Genomic DNA, 22,082 nt, shown 5'->3' on the forward strand with positions numbered 1-22,082 from the left:
TTTTTAAAATGTCTCACTTTAACAGTTCAAGTGAACAAGCTCCTTTTATGATTGACAGGATAAAACTTCCCCAAAGAAAGTATATTCTGAGAAACATTTATATTTAAATTGATACAAATTTACATGATAAGCTGTTTAAAACAGAGAAAATACTCATGAAATAAAATGCCCCCATTACAAATAACCAATGAGAGGCTATTGTGTTTGTTTTAAGATAGAGGATGCCGATGGTTTAAAGAAAAAAAAAAGTGCATTAGAGCAGCAGCATTGCTGGGACAGTGTGGGACAAAAGATATAAAAAAATTAAATTACAAATCAAGGAAATATTTTTATGTTAAGATTCAAAGGAGACCCCATCAAAATTAAAGACTACAGAAAAAATTTTAAAAGGAACTGTTCAAGAAGTCATTGTTTTATTATCAAATGTTTTTTTTTTTGAAGCGCTGATACACTCAGAAAAATGTCTTTTAAAAACGCTTGATATGTTGGTCAGTGATCAACTGGATGACAGCTATGCAGCCCAACACTGAAGATAATATCAAACGAGTAAACGCAACTATAAAAAAAAAAAAAAAAAAAAAAAAAAAAAAATGCACTGAAGGCAACAACCAGGATTTGTATACATATAAAACATCTATCATTTATCCCATCACCTATGAAGTTTTTTTCAATACCTTTTTGTTGCACAAAATCAGTATGAATGTATGGGTGTGGGGGGGGCGTACTGCGCCGCACACTTGGGAGAAACGTCCAGGTTTTTCTTTTTCAAGCATGAATGATTGGCATTTCTCATGTGTGTACATTACTAGCTTAATGTTGAACATCTACTGCTGCTATTTCTTAAAATGAGCTCCAATCATTCTATTTTTTTTTACAGCTGATATCGCTTGCTTTAACAGATTAATGCAACACAAATGCTAAAAAAAAGTAAAAACAGCAGTAATAAAAAAAAATTACTGAAATAATTTATATATCTTTGTATTTTCTTGGACAATTGTGTTTAGAAATGAACCACAGGGTCACTCTAAACATAGGCACAGTTTTTTAAAAAAAAAAACAAACAAAAAAACAACATAAGGTTAAAAAATGGAAAAGAAAGTATAAGCACACCATCATTAGACCTTTGTTCACTATGGTCAAGAAGCAATCAATATGTCATGGGAAGATGATGTTAAAAAAAGGAATATCAAAAGAAAGTATAACAAGATGACAAAGTTAAAATTACAGCAGCAGTAAATGAGATTTTTTTTGTTTGTTTTTGCATACAGTTGTATCCTTGCTCACATAATAGATGCTTGTAATTACTGTAAATACATTGGCAATGGGAGCACAGTTTATATGGTTGAAAGACTTGCCACTTAGCTCACAGTTACTCAATATATATAACTTTATATATCTTCAGTTTTGGCAAATAGATGGAAATATTTTCCTCTCGTATGATTCGGAATGAAAGATGAGGAGGGAGGGAAGGTTGGGGAGTGTGGGGGGAGCGCTGGGGGTCCTAAAATGGCCGTGATAAACAACGGAACAACACACAAGTCAAGTCTCCAAAAATTCGCTCGTTTCTGCCCAAGATGGATGGTGAAAGAAACATTTTATTTCCTCGTCGACCTCCTCTTTGTTGCCCTCCCCCCCCCCCACCAACACTGATTGTGGTGAGTCTGTTTTCTTTACAGTGTATGATACACAGAATGGAGGGGGGGTGGGCAGGCGAAAGGTTGCAGAGCAAGTGGAGGGTTTTGGAGTTAAGCAGGACTGGCTATGAGCTGCTCTCAACTCAGACCATGGCACGATATGGTCCCTGCATCTTGAGGAACTGGATGATGAAGGAGGGGCCTCCTGCAACTATCTGGGGCGGCAGATGGGTGAGGGGACAGTTTTCGATGCTCATAATGGACAGCTTGCTGCAAAGGGCCAGCTCGAATGGGAGGCTGTGCAGATTGGGGTTGTCGTTGAGGTACAGTTCCTCCAAGTTCTCCAGTGTGCCTGAGGAAAGACACCAGAGAGGCTCGTCATCACATTTTAGGCAGTGATTAATACTATTAGCTTTGGAGAATTCATCTTGAATATTGTTAATAATAACAACAGAATACAGAACAGGCGTGCTATTAGCATTGATGGTTATTCAGCTACATGAAGCATAAAAACGAACTTAATAGGTATATATTATAACAACAGTTATTCAGATAACTAGCAAATAGAACACAAGAAGAACACAAGAACACAACAAAACAAGTTTATCAAACTCTCGATCTCACTCCAAATCTATTGAATTCTTCATCCTCAGTGTCACATCTGAACAACTTCGCCAACTCCGGAGGTAGACAAGTCAGTTTGAAAATAACAAACATGTGAAGTCGCACCTGAGTATAAGTCGTAAACTCAGCCAAAGGATGGAAAAAAGTGCAACTTGTAGTCCAGAAAATACGGTACTTAATTTTCTGAGTGATGTCGTATGGTGTGTAGTTGAAGATACTCGGTGAGCTTATACAGCCGCATGTGATTTCCAGATAAAACCACAACCTGAGCTTTCAGAGTTCACACTTTTAAAGCTGTTGAAATTCACCATTTTGTGTGTATTGCAAACTACACAGTACTGGCAAAAGGCCCACACTGCAGCTGTGTTAGCCCTCTAACAGAATGCAGCCAGCGGTGGTTATCCCAAAACTGAGCCGAACAGAAACTTTTACTGAACATTCGCTGCCAAGAATTTCAGCCTGAGGTGTTTTGTTGGACTGTGCTACTAATACCAGCCCAGTGTCAGCCTGTGTGAGTGACAGTCCCCCATAACGTAGAAATCATAGACAGGGAGAGTTTCTAGGTAATCATTGATTCTTGTAGGATGATGACTGTTTTATAAAGGCCACAGCTACATCTACTGTAATTCTCTGACCAGTCTGAATACTCTAAAAATACATTCACCTTTCAGCGTCTCACTGCACCCATTTTAATCTCTGACTAAACTCTTTAACCTCAGCATACTGCTGGGTTGGACCAATCACTGAAGAAAGGTCAGAGGTGGGACATAACGGTGACACTTAAGCTCTTCGTAAACCTTCCTGAAGGTTAATTTTAGGCGTTATGAGAAAGAGTGTTTGAATTGGTTTCTTGTAACAGGAGGTTTTCTGGTCTGCTTGTTCAGCACAAATTGTACCTGAAAGCCATGTTTCCACCCCTGAACAGAGAACATGAATGTATCATTGATCTGTAGCTGGCTGTATTAGAGATGAACGTACCGATTTCCTCAGGAAGGTGTTGCAGCAGGTTCTCCCCCAGCCCCAGATGAGTCAGATTGGTGAGGTGGCCAATCCCCCGGGGTAACGTGGTCAGCTGATTATTCGTCAACACCAGTTTCTAACAAGGATTCAAAGTGTAAGAATTAATGCATTTTGTAGATGTTGTGTTTACTGTGTAGGTACCAACTACAATGTCAAGTCTTCTTGGTAGAGTCTCCACAAGTTCTGTGAACTGGGATTTGAGCAGTCTATCCCATTCCATCCCATTTAACACTTAGGTCTCTTGACATGTATTCCACTGCAGGGTTTGAGTGGTGGGACTAGTGCTCCCCTCGTATAGTGCTAGGAGACCTGCCCAAAGATTTATCACACCAGACAGTTTTTTTTCTGTCTCACGGCTTTCAATGAAGTTCTCTGAAGCTTTGTTAACGTGATGGCTAAGTTAAGCGGTCCAAACTCTACCATGATTTGACTGAATTATGAATTATGAACACAGACTGGATGCTTCTAAACCAAGCAAAAACAGGACGGTCCCACCCTAAAATAGAAAGGGTGTTTACTAATAAACCAAAGTGAGCAGAGGACAAAGTTTGACTGGTGCATCGTCAATCCAACAAGTACATTAAGCGCTGTTTGGGAATGTTTAGTAAGAGACTTCATTGGAGTTGTCACACTGTTTGGTTCTGTATACTGTAGGTCATATTATACTGCTGTGGATAACTGTGGATAACTCGCTACTCACTTATGATTGGTCTGTGATGTATGTATATTAACACTATATTGAGCCACTGCAATGACATTATTGTTTCATATAAACTGACTGTACATCTGAATGAAAATAAAGTCTGTCTAAGAGTTCACGTCTTGGCTTTCATGTTCACCACTCTTTTCATGAAATAGATTTCCAACACATAATTCAAGGCTGGTATGTCAAATGAGAATATTGACATGTTATATAAATGTACAGTTGTATGAAGTGTTTATTATTATTATTATTTTAGGGTGACCATCATCTGTCCAGGGCCTGCAGATGAAAAATACAGCTAAAGGCCAACTCTGGTGCATTTACAGAATTGTTAATGAATGTACATTGTCCCCGTCAAATAAACTTAATAAATAAAAATAAACTAAACTGTCTTGGCATTACATTTTTTTGCATATTGTGTATTCACTCTGCACCACAATGACAAACATAAAACATACACTCAGAGTCATAAAAGACCATCTTCAGCGACAAGAAGAACATGGAGTTCTGCAGCAGATGGCCTGACCCCCCACAGAGCTCTGAGCTCCACACATGCCAGCTATCTTTAAAACTGCATGCATCCACATCACTGTGTATTCTCTTTGCAGCATTTAATGTGAGGTTAACTGATAAAAGTACACCACAAAAATGTCCAAAATTTGAGATGTTTTAACACAGTACACCGCATTTTACATTCCTCCAACTGTGGAGACCAACTGTGGATGATTATCTAATGAGTGGACAGCATGTCCAGTAATCTGTTGCTTTAAGCTAAAAAAATGTTTTCTAGATGGTGAAGGATTGGTATCGCCTAGAAAAGGCAAACCTCCAGAGTTACAGCAAAACAAGTATCATGCAGAAAAACCTACCTGTAAATCTTTAAGATAAGCGATTTCATTAGGTAGACATTCCAACTTGTTTTCCTCCAAGTCCAGCTCCCGCAACTTTCTCAAATTCCCAATACCATGTGGTAACTTCTTGAGAAGATTATTGGACAATATTAACACCTGTGTAGACATTTTAATATAAACATTAATACATATTTTCCCCAGCAATCATTTAGGTATAAAAAACGCTATAAAAACTACAAATATATAACATAATGTCAAGGGTTGTTAAACTGTGTACTGACTTGTCTGTTGATTACATAAGCCACTAAAGGTGTCTATAGAATAACTGGTCCTACTGTGTATGTATACATGACTCACCTCCAGAGAGACAAGACCGCACACGTCCTCAGGGATCTTCGTCAACTGATTGGTAGCCAGGTTAAGTTCAACCATGCTAGTCCATGTGCCAAAATCCAGCGGCAAAGAGGTTAACTGGTTGTCCTAAGGAAGACAATGGAAGACATAACTTTATTAGTGCTACAATGGACAATGACATGTCAGTGAATTAATACGAAGACGGCTCTGTCCAAGACATGGCTGACATGTTACCTGGCACCAAGATGAAATGTTTTCACAGGACACAGAAGTCCAAACACACCAAAAGCAAGTTAAGGTTAATGAATACCTGTACATGTCCCACTCAAGGCCAGTGTTAACACACCATTCAGACAGCCTTCACTCCTAAGTTAAATATGACTCAACAGATTTTTTTTTTTAAGTCTGGAGCCCCCTTTAAGAACAGCCTATCTGAAGAGTATATCAAACATGGTCAGGTTTAGATGATAACGGCTAAATCACCAGACCATGTTCGGTTGTATCCACTCTTACAGCTCCAGTTAAATGTAAAACAGCCAAGACAACTGTTCAATGCTGATCATCACAGACACTAACACACATTTTAACACTGTGTCACCATGTAAAACAAATGTAACAATGATGTTTAAATTCCATTCAGCTGCTCCTTTTTCAGCTTCCCAGTACTGCACACAACTTATAAACATGTAAATATACCTTCATGTTAAGCTTGCTCAACACCTTGGCCCTGGAGAAGATGCCAAAGGGGATCTTGTTGATACGGTTGTGCTCCATGTTGAGGGAGTAGATGGTGGAGAACTGGGACGGTCCACCCACAGGGTACGACTGGAAGCAGTTCCTTGCCAGTGTTAAACTTGTCAGGTTGACCAAACTAGACAGCAGGCCCTGACCAAGCACATCAACAGCAACATGAGAGAAATCATTCAGTGTGAAGTGGCTGCACAAGCAGACCCCCAAAGCAGATCATCATGACAGTGCAACAACTAAAGGGCTAGCTATTTTAATACACACGGGCACAGTGGGATCTATGTTGACATTGTCAATTTTGCATTTAAACAAAATAAAAGTCAAGTCTTCAACTAATTATGGTTTTAATTGTATACTTAGACAGGGGATTAAATCTCAGGCTTTACTTACCTCTGGCAGCACTGAAATGTTGTTGTTTTCAAGGTTTAACTCCTCCAGTTCTCGACATTTGGCTAATGATCTGGGAATGGCTGACAATCGATTATATCTCAGACCTAAGCGATTTATGCTCGCCAGATTGCCTGTAACAACAATAAAAAATGTATTTAGTAAAAACAAAATGCATAAAAGCAACATGCACAAACACAAAATAATGTGGATACCTATAGTCTCTGGGAGGTCCAAGAGCTCGTTGTGCTGCAGGTCGAGGTTGGTTATTTGTGTGCAATTTCCAATCTCCTTCGGTAGGTGTTCCAACTGATTATGGGCAACATCCAGGGTGATAAGGTTGCATAGCTCCCCTACAGAAAGATGTGTGATGAATTCAGTTATTAATTACAGATTCCAGGTTGTGTTAATGCCACCAACCACTTTTGGGTGACAATTAACAGTGGGGTCTAGACAGTTGCAAGATATACAGAATGAATATAATATGTAAAGTAAATGATATGCATATGATGGCCAACATTCTGAAAAGAACACCACCTAAATGTTTTAAATGACATGCAAATTAATGCTATTGTATCTTTATATGTTGGTCTAACTCACCTATCTCTGCAGGCAGCTGTTTAATCTTGTTCTCGCGGATGCTGAGCATGGTGAGCTTGGATAGGTTTCGGATGTCCTCCTCCACCGCTGTGATGCGATTAAAGCGCAGGTATAGCGTGGCCAGAGACGTCAGGCGGTACACAACAGGCGGTATCTCTCTCAGCTTGTTGTGCCGGAGGTCAAGCATTCGAAGCTTTTTCAGGGAGTCGAGGGAGTCGGGCAAACTGGTCAGGGAGTTTTCGCTGAGGGCCAATGTGACCAAGCCTGATAGGCAACCTACCTCAGCTGGCAGGCTCTGCAGCTTGTTGCTGTACAAATAGAGTTCAGCCAGCTGCGTCAACTCCTTAATGGAGGTTGGTAGCATGTGAATGGACCGTTTAGACAGGTCCAGTCTCATCGAGTTCTCCTCCCGACACTTGTTAAGCTCTTTGATCACCTCGGCGTTGGACTTCTTACGTGTACCTAGTGCTGGGTTTGGCCGCTTTATCGTATTGTCAACATGGAAGGCAACACCCGGTGTTGAGCTGCTGGTGTCCTTCTTTCCTTCTTTGGCATCTTTCCCTTTGGTCTTCGTTTCCTTGCCTCCATCCTTGACCAAGCTGGCCAAAGCCTTGGCCTCCTTTTCCCTTTCTTTACCAGCTGGACCACCTTTGGGGTCTTTTTCTTTTGAATCTTTTTCTTTGCCTAAAGTACTACTCATGTTGACGTGATCAGGCCTCCTGCAGAGTTGCTCATGAGAGTCTCTCTTGTGAGGTTACTTGTTCAGAAAAAAGGGACACAGATAGCCAAGGAGGCTTTTAAAGAAAACATCCCTGTGCAGGTCCACACATTCTGATTACCCTTGAAATAAAGGCTGTGTGATCCAAAGGTTTTTGGATACTTCTGACACTTTGTTCCTTTGTTATAATGCCATGGGAGAAAAAATCCTTTGAAGTAGCTGGATCATGACATCCATAGGCCACATGCTTAAGTGATGGAACAGCACACAATCCCAGGACCATCAGACAGAAGTTCTTTCAGGCTGCAAACGTCATCAAAGTTGATTTTAAACCTCTGTCAGGATATCTGCTGTCAGGACAAGAAGAAGAGAAAATGTGTTCACAATTCAAATTTCATTTTCAGGAATTTAACATTTTTCATGTGAATAAAGGTTTCTGATTGTAATATCAGGCACCTGTTGCTATATTTTTTCATTTTGTTATAGTTTCTAGATAAAGAGATGACCTTTATCCAGATGTTATGTGTCAGTGGATTAAGTAACCTTAATAGCCTGACAGCATTCTTCCTTGACCAAAACAAAACACACTCCACAAGGTTAGCTGGGCTCAGTTTGTCATGTCTTTACATGACAAACTGAGCCTGCATGTCTGTTGCTGTTGCACCTTGGCGACTACGTAAAGCTCTCCAGCACTAGTACAAGCTAAGCCGGGGCAAAAAGAGAGGCAGGTTTGGCTCAGGATCAGAGCTAAGTGAAAAGGTTAGCACTGCTGAGAGTAATCTTTAGAAGTGGCCTTCAAAGAATGAAGTCCCCACAACAACAGGTCATATGACCTTTCGGTAAAAGAACTATTCGGTCAATAGCAGCATCCCTTACATGATAGAATGCCATACAGTGCGTTTTGTGCAGGGCTCCACGCTGCTCTTTTTGCCCTTCTTAAATAAGCAGACGCACATCAGACACCGGCTGTAACAGACATACCTGTATACTTAATGTTTCTTAACATAAAATGAGAATAGCCAGGCCAGCCCAGTGGCTGGGGCCATGTAAACCAAACTGTGCAAGCAACTTCCTTTTATGGTTGCACTCTCAGCCCCTGTCCTTACAGCATTCTGGTTGTAACAAACTGCACATAAACATCATCTGTATAGATTTATCTCTGTATTTAAAGCATGCTTTTCTCTTCTGAAGAAATCCAAAGAGACCTAAAGTTAAAGATTCAGTTCAGCAAATTATTTTAAATTATTTGCACAGTATTGATTATCATATGTCTACTGCTAATTTTAACAAAAAAATCAGCCCATGACCGTGCAGGAAGTCTGTTAATTTTGATGACTATGGTTAAAAAGACGCATTGGTTTCTTACTGAAACCTTGGTTACTTCTAAGAGTAAAAAAAATAGGGTGTAATAGTTAACATGGAATACCACAGAACCACAGATTCATGATACACTCTGTCTTTACCACCACAGACATGGTTTTGTTTTGGCCACTTTTGCAGGAATCTGATGACTGGACACAAACATATAGACATGGACTGCTAATAAAGCAGCAACAGCTTTCAGTGAGGCAGTACAAATATTGCAATCAAGTATATTTAAATAGATAATAAAACAAATACCCTAACAATAAACTTTCCCCAAAAGAACAAATTGGTTCAAAGTGGTTTGGCATGTTCTGAGAACAGTAGTACTGAAAATACCATGGCATTGAGTGTACCAAGAAAATCTGTTAATGTACTAAGCATAACCACACACACCAACTTACTGCTGCTAAACAAACATGACCGAGTGGGTGTTGACATTACTGTAATCCTACAGCCCCACCTATGCCATGCACTCAGCTAGTTAGCCATACCCTACATAATCTATATCAGAGTAAGTACTTGTAAGAATGGTGCACACAAAAGCAAAGGAATATTCAGAAATATGTGGTTTATAAAATAAAGGAAAACATCATTATTGATACGTGCTCTGTGTCTGTGCTGCTGCTTGTGGGTTTACATCTAACAATGCTCAATCAACAGGCAAGAGAATCAGCAATGACAAAGCTTCCAATCTCTTTGAGAACTACAGTTAGTGCTACTCAGATTATGTAAATATGAGCCTCAAATGTACAGCTTCACAGGAAAAGCTAATGTGTGTCCATCAACACTACCACAGCACCACCATAAAGTGCTACTTGGACTTCCCACATACAGGCTAATGAAGTTTCCATTAAGGATATCTTGGGCCCATCTGCTAATGCCAGTGCATTTAAGCCTGGGCAGAACTGGCTCCACTGTTTTTCTTCGTTTACTCAGGATCAAATAAGATATGCACGATTCAACAGTGTGAAAAGCAAACAAACTGATGTGGCAAAAAAGGACCAAACAGCTACTAGCACCTGTGTTGTCGCTTGACAGTCCCTCGCGAAGAAGAAATCACAACTCAGAAATGATCTGGCCTGTTAGTTAATGTGATGATCAGTGAGATACTGGGGGCCAAATTACAAAACAGAGGTGAGGTGGCAGCTATGGCTACAACACAGAACTCCACATGACCCAGCTAGCTTGATGGCTACGTGTGCCAATGACAAATTCTTGGAAGCAGATTACCCACGAAAACAGTATCTAACAGAATAGGAAGCTAAGTCGTCTTTCCGGATGGATGAATGTATATAATGTATAACAATTCAATGTTGGCGCCACTGCATAGGAATTTGTGTGACAGTAATACCTAAACGTGAACAGTAACGCGGTCCGCTGTGACTGTTGACTGCTGACATCAACTAGCAAAGTAATTTTTGTTAGCTAACCCGCGAAGGCTAAAAAATGTCTTTAGTTAGCAAAACCAGCTACTGATCTGACCGGGAGCTGCATCTATAATGTGTAGCTGTAGAGTCAAGTCTTTAAATAAGAGAAAAACACAATTACCAAATCTCACAAAACGACTGACAACAAGGCAGGAAATAAAAACAGCTAAGCTAAACGTCAACAGCAAACGTCAGATATGCCAGACTGCTAAATTGCTAACGCCAGCTAGCAACTTAGCCTAGAAGCTAACAGTAACGATTTTGTCAGACGAGGAAGCGTACCCTCGTTCACCATGACACACTAAATCAAACGGCTCTCACTCTACGTGTTGGGTATCGAGGTTGTCCTTAACAAATTAACTGCTCACAGCCACTGATTAGCTTTATCTCAGCCGGAGCAGTGAGTGTAACGTAGGCCCGAGCAGAGCAAGAACTGAGCGGCTGACGGACGTAGACCGACCCGTCCGCCGTGAGTTCTACCGAGAGAGGAAATCTCTGCTGCAGCCAGCTGAGTCGGGCAGCAGACACCCAAGAAGACCAGCCGGCGGAGGCAGCTGATATCCACAAGCCGTGCAGCCACGGAACACGTACACTGGGTACGCGCTAACTGTAACACGGCATCTCAGCGCCGTTCTTGTATTGAATATTAGCCGAGGAAAAAAAGAAAACAGTCTGAAAAACAGCGGCCATTCCGAAGCTGAACAAAAGAGTGCGTTCCTACAAGCCACCGCAAAATGACATTTTAGCGTTACACGCAGCTTAACAGCAGCCCGGGGGACGCGTTAGCTCCTGGATGCTGTGATACTGTGCTGCGGGGGGTTAAACGCCCTCGGTTAATGTGATAAAATAACTGTTTTACCTTTAGAGGTGTGACTCCGCCATCCTTGCTGCTTCCTCCTCTTTTCCTACACTGCTGCTCCGCTCCCCTCCCTCCCCGCACACCAAACTGCGTCATTCGCACGCCTAACCAATGTTATCACGAGACTTTGAAATGCAATCAAATATTCATTATTTCACAAACATTTGTATCTCACGCAGGTATTAAATGTATTTATTGTATCAGCGATGCCACGGAATTCTTATAATAATAATAACTGCACGTGGCAATACTATATGTTATGTACATTACTGCATTCTTCAAATAAAGAAAAATAACTTTTTTATCTGGCTTATTCCTCATTTAAAATTCTGGGTTGGAATATCTGAGCAAATCAGTGCAAATTTCAATTAATCAGAATCAGAATCAGAAATACTTTATGGATCCCAGGGGGAAATTGCTTGCATTCCAGGTGCTTCATGTATACTAGAAAACAGGTTAGAAATATAAAATAAGGTAAAATAGTAAGAGTAGAATAAAAATAAAACCTAACAGAATTCTGAACATTAATAAACATTTAAGTTAAATCCAGGCAAGTGAAAACCGAGTACCCAGTTATATATAATACAACTTATACTGTGTGCAGTAAAATATTGTCTACAATAAATCCAATATGGATATAATTAATAAGACAGTGTGTTAGATCAGACTGTGTGATCTCAGAGGGAGGAGTTGTACAGTTTGATGGCCACAGGAAGGAATGACCATGACCATTAAGATAGAAAGAATACAGGTTAAATGTTAAAAAAAATCACAAAGTAGTGTAGAGTGAGAAAAATACGTTTATAACTTCTTTAACATCATCATCTATTATTATTCACCATGTTTAGTTCTAACACTTGGGACGATCTATAGCCCATGTTCATGTATGTCAGAGATGTATGTGGGTGTTTTTACAAGTTTTAAAATCAATTCTCTGACTGACAGGGAGCCAGTGTTGAGAGTCATGTGGTTGTACTTTTCAATTTAGCTTAATTCTACTTGTATAGAGTCTGTTGGCATCAAAATTGTCTCTAGGTGTTATACAAAATAGCAGGGCCTGGCAACTGAGCACGCAGTCACAGCAACAATGGCAAAAAGAAAAACTCCCACCCTGAGCAGGTGTGGGGCTGGGACTATCAGGTTGACATACACATGTGGAGCTAGAGACACCCATCAGAATGGTTTTGATTAGGACCACCACAGCAGCATTCTGTGTTGAAGTTGTTGCTCTGCTTGTTTTGAGCAGTCACATCCTTCATTTGTAAGTACATATGCACATACATTCAACTTAAAGGCGAAAATAATAAATAAAAAGTAGAAACACTCAAGATCGATGCAGAAGTAGTTTAATAAATTAGTTTTTAATGAGTTTAAATGGGTTTTTTTTCTGAAGCTTCCTAGTTGAGTAGATGCACTTATTTCTTATATTGACAGAATAAACCTCTACAGATGACGCTGACAGCAGGAAGAAGCATGTTTTTTTAATCACGGTTATATAAATCATCACGGTTGCTTATAAATGTGATTAACTTAAAACTATTAGTGATGATTCCTGTGGATAGAAGCAACATGTTTGAGTTTTGCCGTTTGGAGAGCTGCCTGCAGGTGTCAGTAGAGAGGTGCGAAATACAGCGAAGAAGAAGGTCACGTGTTGCGGAAGTGTTGGCTTGACAACTGCTGTAATCTTTACCTGCAGCTAAAGGTAGGTTCGACAACAAGAGTAGATTTAACCCTTTTATTCTTAAGACGACGGAAATATATTATTTGCAGTTTTATTGAGATATAGTAGATATAATTACTAGATGTTGCTTTGGTCCCAGTGTCGTTTAAATTCTAAACTCACCTAGCATCTCGCTAGCTACTAGCTTATGTGGTTAACAGTAGCATACGGCAGATATCTTCGAATGTCACCCATATAAAAATGGAAACGCGAAATTAAATTGCAAAATTTAAACTTTACTAATACACACCACGGGACAGGAACTGTGAAATATTTGTTTTGTAGTTAATAATATTCTGTTGTTGTTTCGTGCTTCGTATTACACATTCATGTCAGTCCTAGCGTGTTGTTGAATGAAAACCTGCATCGCAAGTTCTTTTTAAATGCAGGCACTCCCAGTTTGTTAACGCAGTCATGGGTCAGTACCACCGACATGCCCACTATTAGCAGCACTTATCTTAATGACAGTCGAAGGTTGAATTCACTGATAAAAAGTACAGTCACTGCCCTCAGTACTTACCTCTTACAAATCCAACGCAATGAACTAATGTGCTTATCTTTCAGTCAGGACTCAGAAGACACAATGCCAGAGGTCAAGTCAATATTCAGAGAAGTTCTGCCTAAACAAGGTTTGTACCGCAGCAGTGAGCCGTGTGGACTGCAGGAGTTACAAAAACTGGTTTGTTGTGCTCCATACAACACGTAAACAACTGTTTAAAACATTTGCAGAAGCCTGCAGAATAAGTCAAGGCATCTTCTGTGCTCCCTTCTTGTAGCTTATAGTAGAAATATAAATAATTTTGTCTTTCAGGTCAGCAGCATTTTAAGAGTAAAACGTTGTAACACTTAATGCCCGTGAGAGGAAGACTGACAGACATGTAAAATGTCTCATGCTGATGGACAGATGGTGGATACTTGAGGAGTAGTAGTTTAGACTTGGTGGTGATTCTGTAGCACCAAGTCTCTCAGTGTCTTTGCCTTTTAAGTCAAGACTAGTTGTGGAAATGATAATGACTGCTGATGGTTTTTACCTCTTTCCTTTTGACAACAACCACAGGACAGCTTTCCATGGAGGACGTTCCCACCATGGTTCTGTGTAAACCAAAGCTGCTTCCACTTAAATCGGTCACCCTAGAGAAACTGGAGAAGATGCAGATGGAAGCTCAGGAGGCCGTCAAACAACAAGAACTGGCAATGAAGGAGCAGTAGTTACCCAGGAGGATTTTGTAAATGTATGATTACTTTGAATTTTGTAGTGTGCTCATCATGTGCTTTATACTTGTACTAGTAATTTAATGTTACCGCACTGCAAGCCGTTGGAGCAATGAATGTGCTTCAACATGTATGTACTATGTGTTAACATTGTCACTCAACAGGGCCATAGATTGAGTGATTAAATGAACAGTGAGTGTGCCATAGTGCGTTTCATGCACTAGCCCTCCTAAATGCTAAAATAAACACTCTTAAACACACATTTTGTGAGGCTACCCAGTTTGCACTGTACTCACAATACCTTCAATGATGACATCTCTGTGGGATTTAAAGGGTTAAAAAGAATTAAGTCAAGCACAGCACTGAGTCAGCAGCTAGTTAGGGAGATAGTGTAGCATTGAACCAACACGCTCCCTTTTATTTTTATTTTTTTTTTTACACTTTTATAAAGCTTTTGACACAAACCAGTCATGTCTGTACAAACACTGCTTTCTAGAAAACACAAAAGGAGTGGCAGTGAAATCAAGAAAATACTGTACAAAACAACATGGAATGACTGACACTGAGAGGTGTGGCACTTTAAGGGCTAGCTTATGTAAATGTTTATATTGAAACACCCAGGAAAAGGTGAGATACTTCAGTTTCAATCAAAAGTGCAGTTTTGTTTTTTTTTCTACCCCACCTCAATTTCAGAAATGTACATTCTTTTGACAGAAGGGAGAAAACTATACTCAGCTATTTTGAAAAATATGTAAAAAAGTAGCTTTGTCCTCATCTTTGCAGGAAATCTGGCACATAAAAAGGTCTCAGTAGCTTTCAAGTTTCACAACACCGCCATCTCCCTCGCTGACAAACCTCTTTCGGCCCCTGATGAGAGACAGATCACAACAACATGACTAACAAACACAGGGAAGCACGTCTCCAGAGATAAATGTGTCTGAGAAAACCAGCACACTCACCGACAGGGACACAGGTCTCTTATCTTTACATCGATGATTCCCACGCTGAAGCTGTTGTCAACAAATTGCTCCAGGATAAAATAAGCACGAGGTACATCGATGTTGATCTCAGCGATGTCCATGTAAACTCTTTTATAACCCTATACAGGAACGAAGGTCAATTTATCAAAAAAAACCCTCTAAAGTCACATGCAGTGCGCAATTTAACCACCAGGTGGCATCCTACCCTTCTCATTTGGTCCATGGTGATGATGGAGGACACAGAGAGGGACTTGAGAAGCTGTAGAACCATTTTGAATGTTTTTTCTCCTTTGGATTCCAGCACCATCACTATAGCCTGAGATAAACACCAGAAACAGCCGAGCATTAGGAAGGCTGAATTTTACCTCAACAAACCTTACAGCTCAGTTTTTATGTTTCACTTGGAAGCATTAGGAGTGTTTTTTACTATGTTGATACATCAAATACAGCTATGTGTTTACCTCATAAACAAATTCATGGTGGAAATGCGGAACCTCCAGATCTTTCAGGCATCTCTCCGCCTCTTTGCTGTCTCCAGACAAGACGTACTCTTTCAGCAGCAGGTTCATCTGGCAGGGCAGAGGGTACACCATGATAATAATTAACCTGTGCTTACAGCAGTAAAAGCTTGTAAAAGTGATCATCAGCAATAATAGCAGGACATTTTTGGACCTGCCTGGGGCTTAGCACAAACAAAGTGCTGCTGGTGTAATACAGGTCTGTCTTACCTCTTTAACCAGCTGTATGACAGGTTGCTGGCCACCCCCTGACCCCCACTGGTTGTCTATGCGAAGCCCACCCATACTCATCCTTAGTAGCACGGCTGCCCGGTCTAGTGCAGCCCTGTAGAAAAAAAACACATTCGAGGGGTGAAGTGACGTTCTCTTGTAGTGTAGTATTCGGACATGTGTAAAATGTTTAAAAGACTTGTTCACTTCCTGAAACACACTTGATTTTTAATGTACCATCTACACACACACATAACACTTCCTGAAACAACTTTCAAGATAAGCTAAACTGAGGTGAGACAAATTAGTAGATAAGTTATATTTTTCAAACCTTGAGTTTTGCAGCTTTGTTCTAAAGCAAGAAGAAAAGTTATGGACTGACACCGACTAAAATATGGATGTATATCTCTTGGTTAATAACTACTCAGTGAAGCCAGAGAATTAATTAATTAGAAGAGGGCACTTTAAATGGGTCAGATTTAGCAGCAAATCCATCTGAATTTTTTTTCCTGCACTGTATAAGTCTACTTATTCACACACACAAGCGTGATTCTCTTTATTTAGCAGCAAAAAAACCCTGAAATATTTATAGGTGAGATTTGCAGGCAGAGCAGCCTCATCACGTACCTTGTGTATTCACAATCAACTTTGCCTTTGTAGCCCTCGATGTAGCTCTTGGATAATATTCGGTCACTAACAGCTCGTGCAATGAACTGGCCAACCAACTGTACAAGGGACACAAAAGTGGAAACATGTAAAACAATAACTGACAGATGACATAGCACCATGCTGTGCACAATCCAGATCTGTTATTGTTTCTCCTAAGTCAAAAGATGACTGTTGATGATGTCAGTAGCCTGCTGGTACAAAATTCTTCTAGTGTGACAGTTTCAGTTCTATAGAAACACTGACAGGATGGCTGATTTACAGTGTTCTCAGGGGCACATGTGTCTCTGTTTACAGTAGTGTGAGGGCACGATTTAGGGAAGTGAAAGAGCTGGCTTTGCTCTTCTGGCCTCCACAAAGCCTGCGCTCATTGTGGTTCATTGTTCCCATACAAACAAGAGGCAACTACATCTCAACTGAAGCAGTCACTGTGGCTAGACTGAAAGACATATGAAGCTAAAATGAGTGTGTGTGTGTGAGAGAGAGAATCACAGAGAGATTGAAAAAGCAGAGGCAAGACAGTGGGGGCAGGGCAAAATCATAATGCCCCTTTAAACCCATGGAGAACTGAGAGAGTGGGACAGACATGACCAGTGTGACTGTGAAGGGGGGGGGGCTTTGAGCGTCCTTTGCTGAGCTTGTGTTTTGTGAGCGCAGACAGACAATAGCCAGAGATCTCATGTCTGTGCTGGCTGAAAAGGAGAGAGCTCAAATTCACACAGCACACACTGAGTCTCTCACACAGCACTGCATCAAACCACAGTGTTTGTTCCACCACAGGATGTGTTAAAACTCCCCTAACTGTAACATAACTTTTAGCTGACAAGTGTGCAAAAGTGTTGTGCAATTTCTGTAATAGGACTGACTGAGCTAATGTTTGCAGATCTGTTTGTTAACCCTCCTTTCAGGACCAAAATCACACAGTTGCTCAAAAGCCAGAAATATGGATCAGGTGAAAAAGAAGTCACAATATCATACAGCTCTAAAACACACACACACAACAACAACACTGTTATCACAGGAGTCTCACCTGAGGGGCCCCGGGTGTATCCAGGACCAGATCTGGCAGGTCTCTGAGCAGTTTGTCAAAGGACTTTTCCATGTCGCTGTGGGAGAGAACAGACCCGCACAGATCAGCCATCAGTCTAGAAGTGAGCTCCCGATGGCTGGCTTTGGCTTCCAGAGCCAAAGACACAGCCAGTGATGGCACCTCGGTCCTCATGGGCCCAAGGTTCAGCTCTGCAAGCAGCTCCTGGAAAGACAAAGGGACGTTAACTTTGATTCCATTCATGATTGCTTTCTACACAGAATCACACTTTTCGCACTTACAGCTACTTCGTTTGTGTCTCCGTGTTCAAAGTACTCTTGCACTATGGGGGTGACTGTCTTTTCAAAGTCCCTCTCATCCAGCGGGGGAACAACAGTCTCATACACACAGTTTTCCTGTCAAAACACAATGTACACTTTCTGTCATTTGCACTTCAACACAATGCAATGTAAATGCACCTAACTTGTTGTATAGCCAATTATTTTGCATGAGCTTGTTCAAACACTACATACAAAGTGCAGCTGCATACTATTAATACATTACCTGATCTTCATCATAGTTGGGGTCCTTCGCATCTACCTCCTCTGGTCCATAAACTTCACCAGATCTTCCCCACACACCCTTTCCTCCAGCCCCACCTGTGTACAAAGGTCATGACAATGTTTGAGACATAATGACAACATGAAAATCACAAAAACCAAAAGCTTGCTATAAAAAACAATTGAGAAACAACTTTACCATGATGTGAGACAGACACAGTAAGATGTGATGTCATGCTTCAAAATGCCAAAGGAAAATATAAGAACAACAGCAGGTGGTGACATTCATTATTCTGACTGGCCTATCAGCCAAATCATGGCTTTTGGTTCTGTTGTGATTCAGTATGCTTTCTCAAAAGGAACACCACAACAGAGTTGGCTGTATGATAGACAGGGGGTCTCATTTTAGTTGTTTGAGTCCACATGTGAGTTTAACTAATGTGTTCATATTGACCAAGAAGCAAAATGAAGTTTTTAAATTTTGATTCAAAAGAACTACAGCACACAGTGAACACACACACACTGTATTTCTTATGATTAGGCAAGACACTACACTTGTTCTATGATGGTAACAACTGCAGTGTTGCAGTGACATATCTGGCGTTAGCCTTAGTGTAGAACCGGTTTTCCTGGCAAATGGGTGGTTCTTGGACTTTAAAATTCAAAAAACTGTTTCGTGATTAGACATTTGCTCCAAAAGGAGTTCCTTACCATCAATAATTCTGTAAAACCTCATCTGAGTCATCCACATTTTGACAAATGTGCAGGTATTTTCCTTACAGTCAATGTCAACTTCTTAAACTTGAACCTCACACTGAGTAAACTCATTTATGTACTGCATGAGCTCTGAGCCTCCCCAAAAAACCCAAAACAAACAGCTCCACTTCTCTAACTGACTTTCATGTCTCAAGAGCTGTCCCAGCACCAGCTGATAATGTGTTTCACTTCTTGTCCAGTGCTAAAAAAACAGGATAATACTTCTGTTGACATTTTCTTATGTTAAATTAATCGTTATCCATCTGTGTGTAATCTGTACCAATCACAAGCTCCATTATTAATCCAAGGACAAAATCACTGTGTTATAATCCCTTTTTATGGCTATGCCACCATATGTGTTGCAGTATGTAAACAATTAACCGACCATGTAACTCCTGCACAAACACAACCTTTCACAAATGTACAACCCTGCACTTTACACACATAACAGTGATTTTAAGGGTCTGAGCTCCTCCATATGCAGGTGACCCAGAGCTCACCTTGTGTGCATATGCACACAGATCACTTAACATGGTGTAAAATACAGCTCAGACAATATCTTCTGTGTAGACAACAAACATCTGCTGAGTCTGAGATCAGGGCCAGCAGATTGCAGACAGTTTAAGAGGGTGAATACCAAAGCAGCTTGTGTGTGACATGCCTTAAAACCTCCATTAGTCCAACCCAGTATGTGGCATATGACATGTCTACTATATTTAGCTCAGCCCACTTTGGTTTCCTCAAGTCACTTCAGCATTACAACATTGTGCATGGTAGTTTTTTACTCACTAGAGACTCTGTACATCTACTGCCTTTCCAAATGTTAAAGCATGAAGTTTTAATGGAGGAAAGCTCAGAGATAAAATTACAGGGCTCCACTGATGTAGCAGTTCAGTTATGTAACCAGAAAAACGTACAGACTCTGTGCCAACACAGCAGGCTCCAGTTTTAAGTGGGCACTGTATGCTTACATCACTGATGAGAAAGTGCAGAGCGAGAAAGAGAGAGCAGCTGAAACATGGGAAAATTACACTAAATTCTGATCCACCTAATATGTGTAATATTAAAACAAGAAGCTTACTTTTACTTAAATTGCAAATGGAATCACAGTTTGTCATAATGCCACATTCTCTCCTGAATGCCTGTCTCCAACATCAGTACTGTTACACAGAAAAAACAGCATTTATCTGTAGTTAACACAAATGAGATGCTCCACAAAACTTATTATTATTATATTTAATCTGATATGGAAGCTTCCTGAAACACTAATGTTGGTTAGAGTACATTTAAATAGGTGTGAGCAACTCACAACCACCAACAAGCCAATTGGTTTATGGTTTAGAGCTACAAATCCAACAGGCAATAAAACAGCAGGAAAGCTCCAGCTCCTTGAAGCATGTGAATGTGATAAGACCCTTGGCTCTTTCTTCCACTTTCACTCACCTATGACAACTACCAGCAAAAGGTTACCATTTGGCAAAGAGGTGCAACTGACACATTGGATCTCTTTGGTGTTAAAATATCTCCTTACCTTTCTTTGGCAGGCCTCTGCCCTTCCCAAGCCGGGACTTTCTGTCCAGCAGTTTGCTTTTTGGACTTGTAGGTGCCACCAATGTTCCCCGAACCATGTCTCCATTGTCACTGAGGGAGTCCCCCCTGCCCGAGTCCCTGGAGGAGTTCTTTCTCAGCCTCCTTTTGGCCTTTGCTTTGAGACGTGCCTCATGGATGCTGTTGCTGGATGCAGACAACCAGTTGCCATTGATCTCGTTGTTGATATTTTTGTTAGAGACAACCAGTCCTCCATTGTCTTCCTCTCCAGATAGGAAGGAATCACTCAAGTCCTCAGCTGCTGTAGAATTACAAGAAATAAAAGAGATGAGACAGTGTCTCTTTTGTGTGTTACGGTTTTAATAAGGACTAGCTGCAAAGGATGCTATGAACACAGTTTAGTCTGCAATCACCCACAAGGTTGGAAGAGCAGAAGAATTAAGTCACTAAACCCACAGGCAGTAAAAGAAAACAAGCAGTAAGCCACTTCCGCATTAAAAAGTCCCAGTGCCCCACATCGCATCCAGCTGATAAGGCATTTAAATGCCTGTGTGTGTGTGTGTGTGTGTGTGTGTGTGTGTGTGTGTGTGTGTGTGTCGCACACTTACCAACGGGGTTTGCGTTCAGCCAGGCCTCGCAGTCAGTTGCCATGTTTTACAGTAGAGAACAGATTTCGCAGCAGAACAGTGCAGAAACAGAACTCCAAACGGTACCTAATCATTAAAGGACAGACGCAACATGCATTGATAACATGCCCAGACATGCTGCAATGCAACAGTCACCCTCCCCCTATCCATTCAAAGTGTTGATAAACAATGGCTAACGTTACGCTGGCTGGAATGTGAACTAACATATTCTGGCTTTAAAATACTCCCCCTCATCCTTATTATCGCGCAAATCAACGCCTACTACTTCAACATAAAATCAATACATCCAGTGTGTGCAGTTTATGTAGCTGTTTAGATGCTAACTCACAGTTATCAAAGCCCGAACGTCAATAAAAGATTGAAGACTGTTAATGTCCGCTAGCTCGATACACATCAAAACAGTTAAATTACATTAACAACACTTTTATATAAAGAATGTAACTCTGCTGTGACGATAAATTAAATCACTGACCGTCTGTTGTATCCAAGCTTAAAACTCTGACACGAACGCTACGTTGTTTTTGTTTTACCTACCCAGCAACTCAGGCACGTAGGCCAGTGTTTTCCTCCTCTGATTGGCTGGAGGGGCGAGGGGTTTTTAAAAGCGAGAACCAATGAAAATGCAACACGGGATTTTTCTTCTCGCAAGTTCTTTGAGGTGAGCGGGGGTCTTGTACAGTGCTGCCCCCTATGTGTGGTGCAGCGGTACTGCGTTTTCTATTTTGCTTTATCAGCCGCTAAATTCAGTTTCACAGAAATGAAACTGATTTAACATTAACAATAATTGATTGGGCCTGTCGAAAAAATAATTAATAATAAAAGAATGCTAAAAAAAAATGTTAAATGTTAAAATAAAATGTTAATAGTTAAATAGGTATTATATTATATACATAATAATTATATATATAATACACACACAGACATGCTACAAATAAATGTGTTGCTGCAT

The 22,082-nt window shown here is 40.6% G+C and overlaps 3 protein-coding genes across 8 annotated transcripts; 1 reads left to right on the forward strand and 2 right to left on the reverse strand.

The window, feature by feature from the left end:
- shoc2 (SHOC2 leucine rich repeat scaffold protein) lies at positions 1-11,345 on the reverse strand. Of its 3 annotated transcripts, none has more exons than XM_028401032.1 (9): positions 11,290-11,345; positions 6,921-7,988; positions 6,536-6,673; positions 6,324-6,454; positions 5,883-6,071; positions 5,190-5,312; positions 4,851-4,988; positions 3,237-3,354; positions 1-1,986 (listed from the first exon to the last, which is right to left on the reverse strand). In XM_028401032.1, exons 2-9 carry the CDS (start codon positions 7,618-7,620, stop codon positions 1,778-1,780), a joined length of 1,746 nt encoding a protein of 581 aa, XP_028256833.1. In that variant the 5' UTR covers positions 7,621-7,988; positions 11,290-11,345; the 3' UTR covers positions 1-1,777. The 3 variants fall into 3 exon arrangements, with proteins under 3 accessions (XP_028256833.1, XP_028256842.1, XP_028256850.1); XM_028401041.1 differs by having other exon boundaries at positions 6,921-7,985; positions 11,290-11,343; XM_028401049.1 differs by lacking the exon at positions 11,290-11,345 and adding an exon at positions 10,023-10,742 and having other exon boundaries at positions 6,921-7,985.
- A 1,570-nt stretch (positions 11,346-12,915) lies between these two features.
- On the forward strand, positions 12,916-14,481 carry bbip1 (BBSome interacting protein 1). Of its 2 annotated transcripts, none has more exons than XM_028401611.1 (3): positions 12,916-12,991; positions 13,574-13,638; positions 14,067-14,481. In XM_028401611.1, exons 2-3 carry the CDS (start codon positions 13,593-13,595, stop codon positions 14,216-14,218), a joined length of 198 nt encoding a protein of 65 aa, XP_028257412.1. In that variant the 5' UTR covers positions 12,916-12,991; positions 13,574-13,592; the 3' UTR covers positions 14,219-14,481. The 2 variants fall into 2 exon arrangements, with proteins under 2 accessions (XP_028257412.1, XP_028257421.1); XM_028401620.1 differs by having other exon boundaries at positions 12,938-12,991; positions 13,578-13,638.
- Positions 14,482-14,588: 107 nt separating this feature from the next.
- On the reverse strand, positions 14,589-21,711 carry pdcd4b (programmed cell death 4b). Of its 3 annotated transcripts, none has more exons than XM_028401188.1 (12): positions 21,668-21,711; positions 21,095-21,199; positions 20,470-20,787; positions 18,187-18,281; positions 17,925-18,038; positions 17,626-17,847; positions 16,557-16,654; positions 15,930-16,044; positions 15,663-15,770; positions 15,407-15,517; positions 15,181-15,320; positions 14,589-15,088 (listed from the first exon to the last, which is right to left on the reverse strand). In XM_028401188.1, exons 2-12 carry the CDS (start codon positions 21,135-21,137, stop codon positions 15,028-15,030), a joined length of 1,425 nt encoding a protein of 474 aa, XP_028256989.1. In that variant the 5' UTR covers positions 21,138-21,199; positions 21,668-21,711; the 3' UTR covers positions 14,589-15,027. The 3 variants fall into 3 exon arrangements, with proteins under 3 accessions (XP_028256989.1, XP_028256999.1, XP_028256980.1); XM_028401198.1 differs by having other exon boundaries at positions 20,470-20,784; positions 21,606-21,700; XM_028401179.1 differs by having other exon boundaries at positions 21,606-21,700.
- Positions 21,712-22,082: the final 371 nt, after the last annotated feature.

This window comes from Parambassis ranga, chromosome 1 (genome assembly GCF_900634625.1).
Source record: "Parambassis ranga chromosome 1, fParRan2.1, whole genome shotgun sequence".
Taxonomy (NCBI): Eukaryota; Metazoa; Chordata; class Actinopteri; family Ambassidae; genus Parambassis; species Parambassis ranga.